Here is an 11,199-nt window from a genome sequence, read left to right as displayed (position 1 = left end):
TGCAGGGAGCAATAGTAAGCAAATTAATGACTTGATATAATATTATTAGCTCTTGTATTAGCACACATATTAAAGCCTGAATTTTACTTGTAAGAGAATATATTCGTACAAGAACTTTTATTTGAGAGCATTTTTGGCTTTCTATTTTGCCTTTTACAAAACACATACAGCTTGAGCACGAAGCCTCCCTTCTACATAAGGGGAATCCCCGAATGGGAAGTACCACCTCAGAGACGGAAAGGATTTCACAGTTGTTCAGATAATGTTTGCCATGGTGCCATTGTTGTTTTGGTGAGTATTTTCTTTAAGATTTGTCCCTTCACAGTTTCTGTATAGTAAACCAGCTGTTGCTAGCTGGAATACCACAACTGACTTGTCTTTTGGTCTGTAATTTTTGGCTAAACTAGTCTAGGACTTCACCGTGTAACCCGTGTAAACTTTACTTTGACTACGTACAGTACATGGACAAAGTTAATTTTATGTCTTTACCGTTGGTTAATTATATGTTTTAGTTTCCTTTTTTGATAAGATCAGCTACCTTTCAGTTTCAGTTTTTAATACAACTACCAGTGTTGTTCCCAGACTCTGAGGACAATAGGTCAATTGGACCTGGATTAAAAACATGTACAAGAGGCCACAGAAACACTATTCTGTCAGAAGACCTAGTCCTATACATATCGAAACTATCACTATCAGACGGTCAACCGAGAGGCACACACCGCATCCGGAATCGACAAATGACATCAACGCGGGACCACTTACGTTTACCCATAGACCATTTGGTCTATGGTTTACCAAATAAACCCGGTCCCAACGGAGAGAAGAAGAAGAAGAACCAGGGGTCAGAACAGTGTGTCAGATTAAAAGTATGCATCAATGACCGAAGAAAGAGGCCTGAGAACAACACTGGTGTTTCTGTGATAGCACCTACTTTCATTGTTCTTTGATCCGCCACTCTCTTGCATTTTGTTTATAGGACTTAGGAAAAGTCTTTATGGAATTCTAACACAGAAAACGAAACTGGTCCTTGCATTTTGTTTACAGGACTTAGGAAAAGTCTTTATGGAATTCTAACACAGAAAACGAAACTGGTCCTTGCATTTTTAGTGATCGTAATTTGCTTTTTGTTTTACAGAATTTTAGATTTAAGCATTTGTGATTTTCTTTCAGACACAGACATGACGTCACAAGACAGGATGCAAACAGACGCGCAGGCTCAGTACCAGCCGAACTTCATGTCGGCGGTCATGAAAATAGACAATGAACTTCATGACGAGGATGTTGAAAGCATGAAATTCCTGTGCCAGGGACTCGTGGTAGGCAGTAAACTCAAGCGTGTTGGCACAGCACATGAACTGGTTTCACTCTTGCAGAGCTCAAACAATGTAAAACAGAATGATCCGTTTCTTCTGGCGGACCTTCTCCAGTACATCGGCAGAATTGATGTGCTCGAAGAGATTGGCTTTGAAGAGAAAGAAGTGATCTTCAGAAGGCGACAGCAGGGTTCAAACATCAAACCCTTTTATGTCTTGTTATTTCAAATCGCAGAAGAGCTACCCATGGAAGACGTGAAGAAGGCAGCGTTCCATTATGGAAAAGTTCCCCGTTCTCAGACGATTTCGTCTGGCCTTGACCTTTTCACAGTGATGGTACAGCGACAGTCAATTCGCCCTGAAAATGTTGGCCTCTTGAAAACAATATTTGACTCTCTTGAGAGAAGGGATCTTGTTGAGCTGATTGAGAGATACAGTGGTAAGTTATGGTGAGATTGAGAGATATAGTGGTCAGATGGTGAGATTGAGAGATACAGTGGTAAGGCCAAAAAAAGAGGTGTGGTTACGGTAACATAGCCCAAAAAAATAGGGTAGGAACTAAGGAAGGTAGGCAATCACTTTTTTTTTTAAACTTTTTTTTCTAATGTGTACAAATTAAACCTACTTGACAGAGAAATAAGTGTGCGACTCGGGCGCTTTCGCTTTCATTGCGTTTTCTGCACTCGTTTTCTTGTTTTTTGTGGTGTTTTTTTTGACAAATGTAATAAAAAGTTATAGGGTCGGCCCCAAAAAATAGGGTAGGTTGGGTTACCGTAACCACACCTTTTTTTTTAGGCCTAAGTTATGGTGAGATTGAGAGATACAGTGGTAAGTTATGGTGAGATTGAGAGATATGGTGGTAAATTATTTTGAGATTGAGAGATACCGTGGTAAGTTATGGTGAGATTGAGAGATATAGTGGTAAGTTATGGTGAGATTGATAGATATAGTGGTAAGTTATGGTGAGATTGAGAGATAGAGTGGTAAGATATGGTGAGATTGAGAGATACAGTGGTAAGTTATGGTGAGATTGATAGATACCGTGGTAAGTTATGGTGAGATTGAGAGATACCGTGGTAAGTTATGGTGAGATTGAGAGATACCATGGTAAGTTATGGTGAGATTGAGAGATATAGTGGTAAGTTATGGTGAGATTGAGAGATACAGTGGTAATTTATGGTGAGATTGAGAGATATAGTGGTAATTTATGTTGAGATTGAGAGATATAGTGGTAAGTTATGGTGAGATTGAGAGATACCGTGGTAAGTTATGATGAGATTGAGAGATATAGTGGTAAGTTATGGTGAGATAAAGAGATACAGTGGGACGTTGTGGTCAGAATAAGAGATACAGTGGTAGGTTATGATGAGATTGACAGATCTATACAATGGTGAGATTGAGAGATACACAGGTAAGTTATGGTGAGATTGAGAGATACACAGGTAAGTTATGGTGAGATTGAGATACACAGGTAAGTTATGGTGAGAAGCATGCCCGCAGAAAACAATGAAGTGATTAAGTTGTATTCATTGAATCTGAAGTATCCCAAACTCATTTTTAGAACTAAGGTTTGAATAATAGACACAAGGCAGATCAATATTATACATTTTCAGTAAATCAGAAGTTTACTGTCTTTCGTAGATATTAGAGACGCAGTCATTTGGTTTAAACAAAACTTAATTCAATTGTTATCATGACAAAAAACAATACATGACTTTTAAGATCACTAACTCAAGCATATAATGCTTATTTTAAGCAATCCTAATAAGTACATAACAAAGGTTAACATGATGGCGGACTAAATACAGTACCTCCTTTCAGAAAACGATAGCAAACAGAAAAACCTGATACACAAACAAATAGAAAAGGGAGGGGGTGGTAATACAGAAGGTGTGAAAAAGTCGCAAGCGAACAGAAATAAGTATAAGGGAAAAAGAAGAAGAAGAAGATGAAGAAGACTTCGAGCGCAGATGTTTATGGAGAGTGGATCTCATTATTGCAATAATAATAACTGCACAGAAGACACACACGCAAAGTTAATGCGTTTTGTGATCGGGGAAAATGTCACTTAGCAGTCATTTAGCCACAATAGATTTTGTGGCTGTGAACAAGGCTATCTTTTTGGTTAGACTTCAATTTTGTGAAAACTTGTAAATTGATTGAGAAACTGATTTGAGTTTATAACATCAAAACACATACATGTACAATGATATCGATTTTTTGTCTGATGTCAGTGACTGAGTGAGTGGTTTTGTGCGACTCAAAATTTGACTTTTTATGACTTTATCTTAAAAGATGCTCTTATCTTTTTTCCAGCCACCAGGGGAGATTCAGTGATGCGTGACCTGGAGGACAACTTCGTCAGAACCATGTCTTTCCGTGGATTCAATTACGGAAATATGTTTTCGGGAGGCCGACAGGTATAGTGAGAGTGGGCTTGTTTGTAGCTATTGTGACATGAAAATTTGTTCCAAACGTGTCCCAGAAGGCGATCAACAAAATGAAAGGATTCTTTTCAACCTGTTCGCTGCCATGTAATATTTGAAATATTTGTATACTGAGCATTACCTGTATTTACCTGAATTGACAACTTCCAGTGTGCCCTTGAGAAATAAACTTCATATGACTTATACTTTGTATTCCTTTGTTGAACGCATTTTTGCCCATTAAAGTAAGTTACCCAGGACATCAGTTGACGTCCTACAGGCACCGAAAAGGTTAATGGCTTTTCTTTGTGTCTATAGATACCTCCAGGCGCTGGTCTTGGTCCATCTTTGGAAGACTTTGACGTACGTGATGCACAACTTCCGGCACCGAGCCAGGCTTCTGAGATAGGCCACACCAGTATGAACACAGAGCCACCGTCGGAAGGAAGGATGCCCCCCTCTGCCCCTCCCGAGTCCCTTCCCAATAGCATTGGCAGCCATGGGCAGGTGCCAGAGGTACCGGAGCGGAGTGTTGCACCAGCCTCTCATACCCCTGCCAACCACTCGCACGCACAGTCTAAACCACCAGATGGTTATGATGAACGGAGTGAGTTGGAGCGGACACTTGCATTTGTTCTTTTCTACTTGAAAGATTATTGGAGAGTGATGGGGTAGGGGGGGGGGGGGATGTCTGAAAGCAGGGGTTGTTAAGAGTAGTATTTCCAGTGTAGTACAGTACTCCTTAGTTTTGAGAGGGGTGGGGAGGGATGGTGGGGGGGGGGGGGGGAGCTTCATTTTGCTTGGGGTTCCTCATCTGATGGCTATGTGTTTCATCTTCCCTTCTCCTCCTCCTGCTCGTCCGTTTTCTATTTAATCACTCTGTGCTTGCAAAAGGATTCAGTTGGAGGTACCATTTAAACAGAAACTTTCTGATATTTTGTGTGTTGAAAAGTGGAGACATAAAATCGCATTGAACTAAGAATGGAATCTTTGATCCAACTTCATTACTTTTATTAGCAAAAATCAGTTATGGTGGTCTCTATGCCACTGGTTCAAAACTTGCCTGCAAGTTGATACATGTGATAGGAAGTATAAATGTGAATCTTTATTGAAAAAGTCCCAACTAATTTTGCTTTATTTTTTACCCTCAGTTATTCCATGGAGTGTGTTGGAGATTCTGTCACAGAAGATTCATGGTAAGTACATGTAGCACCACATTTAACCAACTGAATATTTAACATTGATTATTACGTAGTTTTTCTATCAAAAGCTGAAGACTCTCTATTGAAAGTTCAGCAAAAGATCAAGCAACAGAGAAAAATGGCATAACACTAAAAGTTGTAAAAATTAACCTGTTCTGGAAAGATAATTGTTTCCGTATGTATGAATAAGCTCCTAAATTTTTGCCTATTCTGAATTCTTGTTGATTGTTTATTTGGACCCTTTTATATTTGTCATTCTGATTTGGAGATTATACCCCTATTTCAGCAGCTGTTTCCCGCAGTGGGGCACTGCGGTTATGAAATTAAAGGCCCCTCCTGTTTTTGGAACCGCAGGAGCTTTCTAGTTTGCTGTTAGGTAGATTTTTGGTTCCTCTTTCCTGTCATGCTCTCTTTTTCTTCATGAATTCTTTTCTTTTTTCTGCCTTCTTGCTCATTCACCTGTATTTTTTCCAAAAATCTCTTCTCTTGCCGCTTGTCTCGCGATTCATGTATAGTTTAATCTGTTAGTGTTCTGATGTAAGTCCAGCAGTAGATAGGTTAAGCCTATTTTAACATACTGGAAACTGGTAATCTTCCAGTAGGTATTAATTTAGTTTTACTAAAGCCTGCTGGGACACAAGTAATGGGTTAGTGCATTTGTAAACAGGAATCGCTTGACAAGTGGCCCCCTTCATCCCCCCCTTCCTCGTCCTGATATGGCTCTGCGTAGTCGGCTGGACGTTAAGCAACAAATAAACAAACAAACAAACAAACAGCAGCTGTTATTTATATATCCCTGTGAAAGTGATCTTAAGTCTTAAAATTATGACAGGTAGCAGAATGATGGGCCTCTAAGGGCATAGGAAATTTGCAGAAACTAAAACCTTTTGCATTAATTTTTTTTAATGTGTTTCTTACAGTGTCAGAACATTTTTATATTTTGGGGGGTGTTAGGAAGCGCTGCCGTTGCTGAGCTTTGGTTCGGTTTTGTGTGTTGCATGTAGTTGACTTATTTGTACTTTGTGGGAAAGTACCGATATTATGTTTTGTAAACACAATATTTATGCTTGGACGAGAATGCAGGAGAACTTTCTAGTCCTGTCAAAACAAGTTGTTTACCATGCTGTTTTAGTCGTGAGTTCGTGGCGTTCGTTCGGATTAAGTGCGTCGGCGCTTTTGATGTACGTCATAAGAGAATGTCGCTAGTTTAGTCCATGCACGGCTCGTATAATGTAGTTGTATCATGTTCGGTCTGGAATATTCTCGAGATTGAGTATTTACTATATATGCCAGCGCGATTTGAATGTTTAAAAAAGCTTCTATTTGAGTTCTGCTACGATGTGCATTTGTATGTATGGAATGCTAAATAAATCCTCGAACTCAATTTGACGAGTTATTTTCTGTTGCTGCGAAGACGGGCGACGTAGAATAAAAGAACACAACTATACGACATTTGAGAACTTGTGGCAATCTCAAGTGTCGTGTAACAATTGGGGGCCAAGCCAAGGATCTACGTTTAACGCCAAGGGTTTTCCAGCAACAAAGACCAGTGTCAAGACAGTCACAGGAGGTAGCCATCAATCGGGTGTATCCTGAGGGATCAGTATTGAGACTACGGAACCGTGGATTCGGTGTGACTGGTGAAGAGTTTGGTAATCGCCGCAGCTCGGTACGGTGAGCAACGCCGGAGTGTATCGGGATTACAGAGGTTAGCTGCCGTTTGGACGAGACGGACTTCGTCGCGGAGCTAGTGCATTAATACTACGAAATACGACTGAGGTACGTCGTGTACGTATCGTGAGCAGAGTGCGCCGTCACGTTAGACGAGGAGGGTGGCAGCCTGCGTCTACGAAGGTGAACAGCGACGAGAGAAGCATCGGAGGTGCAGTAGAGACTGTGTTCTTTTAGAAGACTACATTCGTCTACGTTCGGGGCTGTGAAAGAATACAGACGAACGCACCGGAAAAGACCAGAATGGCTGAGTTCTGGGCAAAAGGAGTTGAACTGGGACTGAAAGGCAAGCAGCTGACGGAGTTCGTCGAGTCCCAGACACAACTGCTAGCGCAGCGTGAAGAAAGACAAGCGCAGCGTGAGCGTGAAGAAAGACAAGCGCAGCGAGAAGAAAAAGAAAGACAAGCGCAGCGTGAGCGGGAAGAAAGACAAGCGCAGCGTGAGCGTGAAGAAAGACGAGCGCAGCGTGAAGAAAGAGAAAGAGAAGCACAGCGTGAAGAAAGGAAAATGGAGCTGAAACGCGTAGAGCTCCAAATAGAAATGGAGACGAAGCGCTTAGAGCTTCAGACAGAAATGGTGCGTGTTCAAAATGAGCACGAGGCACCACGCCAAAGAGATAACCAGCAGCAAATGTTACACAGGGCACCGAAACTTCCAGCATTCGCTGACGGGAAGGACCAGATCGACTGCTACCTTGCAAGATTCGAGAGGTTCGCTGAGAGTGCTAGATGGCAGCGCGACGACTGGGCGATTCAACTCAGCGCACATTTGACTGGGGCAGCACTTGAGGTCTACACTAGACTCTCAAACGATGACGCCAGAGACTATGATGTACTGAAGGAAGCTCTGTTGCGTTGCTACAACTTCACTGAAAGGGGCTACCGTCAACGCTTCCGCGAATGCCAGCCATTGTCTGGAGAGACACCGAGCCAGTTTGTGGAGCGCCTGTCGTCATACCTGCAGAAGTGGGTGGAGTTATCAGGTGAAGAGCAGTCATACGAGAGTCTGCGGGACTTGATCGTGAAGGAGCAGTTCCTTAATGCCTGCCCGAAGGACCTGGCGACCCGCTTGGAAGAGCAAAAACTGCGGGGTTTGAAGGACATTACTGATGCTGCTGAGCGTTATCTCATTGCTCATGGAAGGACCCTGGGGACGTCAAAGTCATCGAAACCTTTCCAGAAGAGCGGGAACCAGGGAAACCAACCTGCCAAGGGACAAACTGAGTCCGCACCATCATCCAATGAAGGGCAGAACATAACGTGTTTCCATTGCAATGCCAAGGGTCACCGAGTCGCCAACTGTCCCCAAAAGAAAAATAACGGACATGTCAATGACAAAGCGCAAGAACATCGACGGAGATATTACGACAACAAGAGGCAAACGAGTGGCTCGAACCAACAAGTATGTGCGAGCAGCGTCATACTCCCAAGGGCTGCCGAGCAAGTGGATACACCATCGGACGTGGAAGAATGTATATCTGATGGCCAGCTTCTACTCGCCAATGGCAGGTCAATCTCTGTCGTCGCCAGCGCAGCTGTGTCAGTGTCGAACATGCCCGTGTCGAAGGGATTTGTTGAGAAGCAGGAAGTGACTGTTCTCAGAGATTCGGGCTGCAATGGAGTCATTGTCAAGGAGGATCTGGTGCCAGCAGAGAAGTTCACTGGTGACTTCAAGTGGACGCTCATGGCTGACAGCAAATGCGTGAAGGCACCAGTGGTAAAAATCCAGATCGATACTCCATACTTCACCGGAGAAGTTGAGGCCGTCTGCCTGAAGAAGCCCTTGTACGATCTACTAATTGGGAACATTGGGGGTGCGAGACGTCCTGATGACCCTGATTTCGAATGGAGAATGGGCTCAGCTCAGCCTGCTGCTGAGGAGGAAGACCCACTGCTATTCGCGAATGAAGATATCAGCGAACTGTTACGAGATGACAGAGCAACTGTGCATCGCCGCGACCAGCCGCAGGTTGTAAGCGCTGTGACGACCAGAGCCCAGGCGAAGAAGGACAAAACAACTACGCCACTCAGGGTCACCAACAGTTCTGCAACTGCTGTCGTGGACAGGGATCGGCTGATTCAGCTACAGGAAGCTGATTTGACCTTGACAAAGTACAGGAGTCGTCCTGTCAAGGAGATGACTAAGGGCGAAGGCACTGTGCACTTTGAAGTAAAGGCCAAGATCCTGTACAGAGTGTTCCGGCACCCGAGAGTCAACGGTGGGAAGCCATTACGTCAAGTTCTGGTGCCTCAACCACTTAGGCGCCAGGTGATGGAGGTGGCCCACGACTCTATTATGGGAGGTCACCTGGGTGTCAAGAAGACATCGGACAGAATCCAGGCTGCGTTTTACTGGCCAGGACTGCATGCAGATGTGACTCGATTCTGCCGATCGTGCGATATTTGCCAGAAAACCATACCTCGAGGAAGGGTCCCGAAAGTGCCGTTGCAGAAGATGCCTTTGATCGACCGACCTTTCAAGAGGGTGGCCATTGACCTCATCGGCGAGATAAAACCGCCAAGTGAAGCGGGTCATCGTTGGGTACTGACCCTGGTAGACTATGCAACCAGGTACCCAGAAGCCGTGCCTCTGAAGAAAATTGACACCGAGACTGTTGCCGAGGCACTTGTGGACATTTTCAGCAGAATTGGGGTTCCTGAAGAGATCCTCACAGACCTGGGGACACAGTTTGTCTCTGAATGCATGGAAGAGGTCAACAGGCTGCTGAGCATTCGTCACTTGACTACGACACCTTATCACCCGATGTGCAATGGGCTGGTCGAAAAATTCAATGCGACGCTGAAGTCCACGCTGAAGAAACTATGCAGTGAGCAGCCAAGGCAGTGGCATCGCTACATCAATGCCTTGCTATTTGCATACAGGGAGGTGCCACAAGAGTCCACTGGATTCTCCCCGTTCGAGCTGATGTACGGGCGGACTGTGAGAGGTCCGATGCAAATACTAAAGGAATTGTGGACGAAAGATGTGGACACACCTGAAGTGAAGAACAGTTACCAGTACGTGTTCGAGATTGCGAGAGAAAACTTGAGAAAGTCTCAGGATAGCGGAAAGCACTACTACGACCGCAAAGCCGTAAACAGGAAGTTTACACCAGGTAACAAAGTGCTGATACTGCTTCCCACTGATCACAACAAACTACTGATGCAGTGGAAAGGCCCATACGAGGTTGAGGCCGTGGTAGGGATCAACGACTACAAGGTGAATGTCGGCAAGAAGTCCAAGATCTACCACGCTAACCTCCTGAAACTGTATGTGGAGAGACCTCCGGAAGCAGTACAGGTCGCAGCAAGTGTGGAAGAACCAGCCGAACTAGACGAGTTCGATGGTGAGGAACTACTGGAGTTGGGAGACCTCCACAAGAAAGAGGGAGTGGATGACGTCAAGCTAGGACCTGACCTGACAGAAGATCAGCAGAAGGAGCTGCATGATTTTATGGGCGACTTCACCCATAGGTTCTCTGATGTTCCAGGCTCTACGTCCTTGGTCGAACATGAAGTCCACCTCACATCTGACGTTCCTGTTCGCTCAAAACCATACCCTATCCCGTTTCAGGCTCGGGAATCCTTGAAGAAGGACATCGACAACATGTTGAAGATGGGGGTCATCCGTGAATCATCATCCCCTTACTCATCTCCCGTTGTTGTTGTCAAGAAGAAACACGGTACGAACAGGGTATGCATTGACTTCAGGAAAGTGAATAAGATCACCGTGTTTGACCCTGAACCAATGCCGACGGCAACTGATCTATTCCGACAGTTAACCGGCAGTAAGATCTTCTCGAAGATCGATCTCAGCAAGGGATATTGGCAGATTCCTGTGCGCGAAGAGGACATACCAAAGACCGCCTTTGCAACTCCAGACGGAATGTATGAGTGCCTGCGGATGCCTTTTGGCATGGTGAACAGTGGTGCTACCCTTACGAGGGGAATGCGAAAAATGCTCAAAGGAATGAAGAATGTTGTGTACTACTGGGATGATCTGCTAGTCCACACGGAGACCTTTGCGGAGCATCTGGAGACTTTGAGGGAACTGTTTTCCCGCCTGACAAAAGCCAATCTGACCGTGAGACCCAGCAAGTGCATTTTGGGGACCGACAACGTTGACTTCATAGGTCATTCACTGAAGGAAGGTCAAAAGGGGCTTTTGTTGGAAAACGTCACCAAGATCCTCAATGCGCCACGTCCTGAAACCAAGAAGCAGGTGCGATCCTTCCTTGGATTGGCTGGGTACTACAGAGAGTTCATTCCAAACTTCGCCGCCATAACGGCGCCTTTGTCGGACATGACCCGAAAAGGATGCCACAACCGAATACTCTGGGGACCAGCTCAGGAGAAGGCATACCAGACCGTGCGCGACCTGATGTCACGAGACCCGGTGCTACGCCTTCCTGATACTGCCAAAGAGTTCATCTTGCGTACAGACGCATCGGACGAAGGGATCGGCGCCATGCTAATGCAAGAGCATGGAGGTAAACCGTTTCCGGTCAGCTATGCCAGCAAGAAGCTG

General features: G+C 44.7%; 1 protein-coding gene across 1 annotated transcript in view; it reads left to right on the top strand.

Annotated features, from left to right (window-relative positions):
• Positions 1-181: 181 nt before the first annotated feature.
• Positions 182-11,199, top strand: part of LOC138959904 (uncharacterized) — a 33,119-nt gene continuing 22,101 nt past the window's right edge. The window contains exons 1-5 of the mRNA XM_070331579.1: positions 182-291; positions 1,171-1,752; positions 3,630-3,733; positions 4,058-4,346; positions 4,891-4,935. Of these exons, the coding sequence (XP_070187680.1) occupies positions 1,179-1,752; positions 3,630-3,733; positions 4,058-4,346; positions 4,891-4,935 (1,012 nt within the window). The 5' untranslated portion in view covers positions 182-291; positions 1,171-1,178. The remainder of the gene's footprint in view (positions 292-1,170; positions 1,753-3,629; positions 3,734-4,057; positions 4,347-4,890; positions 4,936-11,199) is intronic.

Source organism: Littorina saxatilis, linkage group LG2 (genome assembly GCF_037325665.1).
Source record: "Littorina saxatilis isolate snail1 linkage group LG2, US_GU_Lsax_2.0, whole genome shotgun sequence".
Taxonomy (NCBI): Eukaryota; Metazoa; Mollusca; class Gastropoda; order Littorinimorpha; family Littorinidae; genus Littorina; species Littorina saxatilis.
The sequence above is the reverse complement of the archived record's forward strand: the minus strand, read 5'-3'. Positions and strand labels throughout refer to the sequence as shown.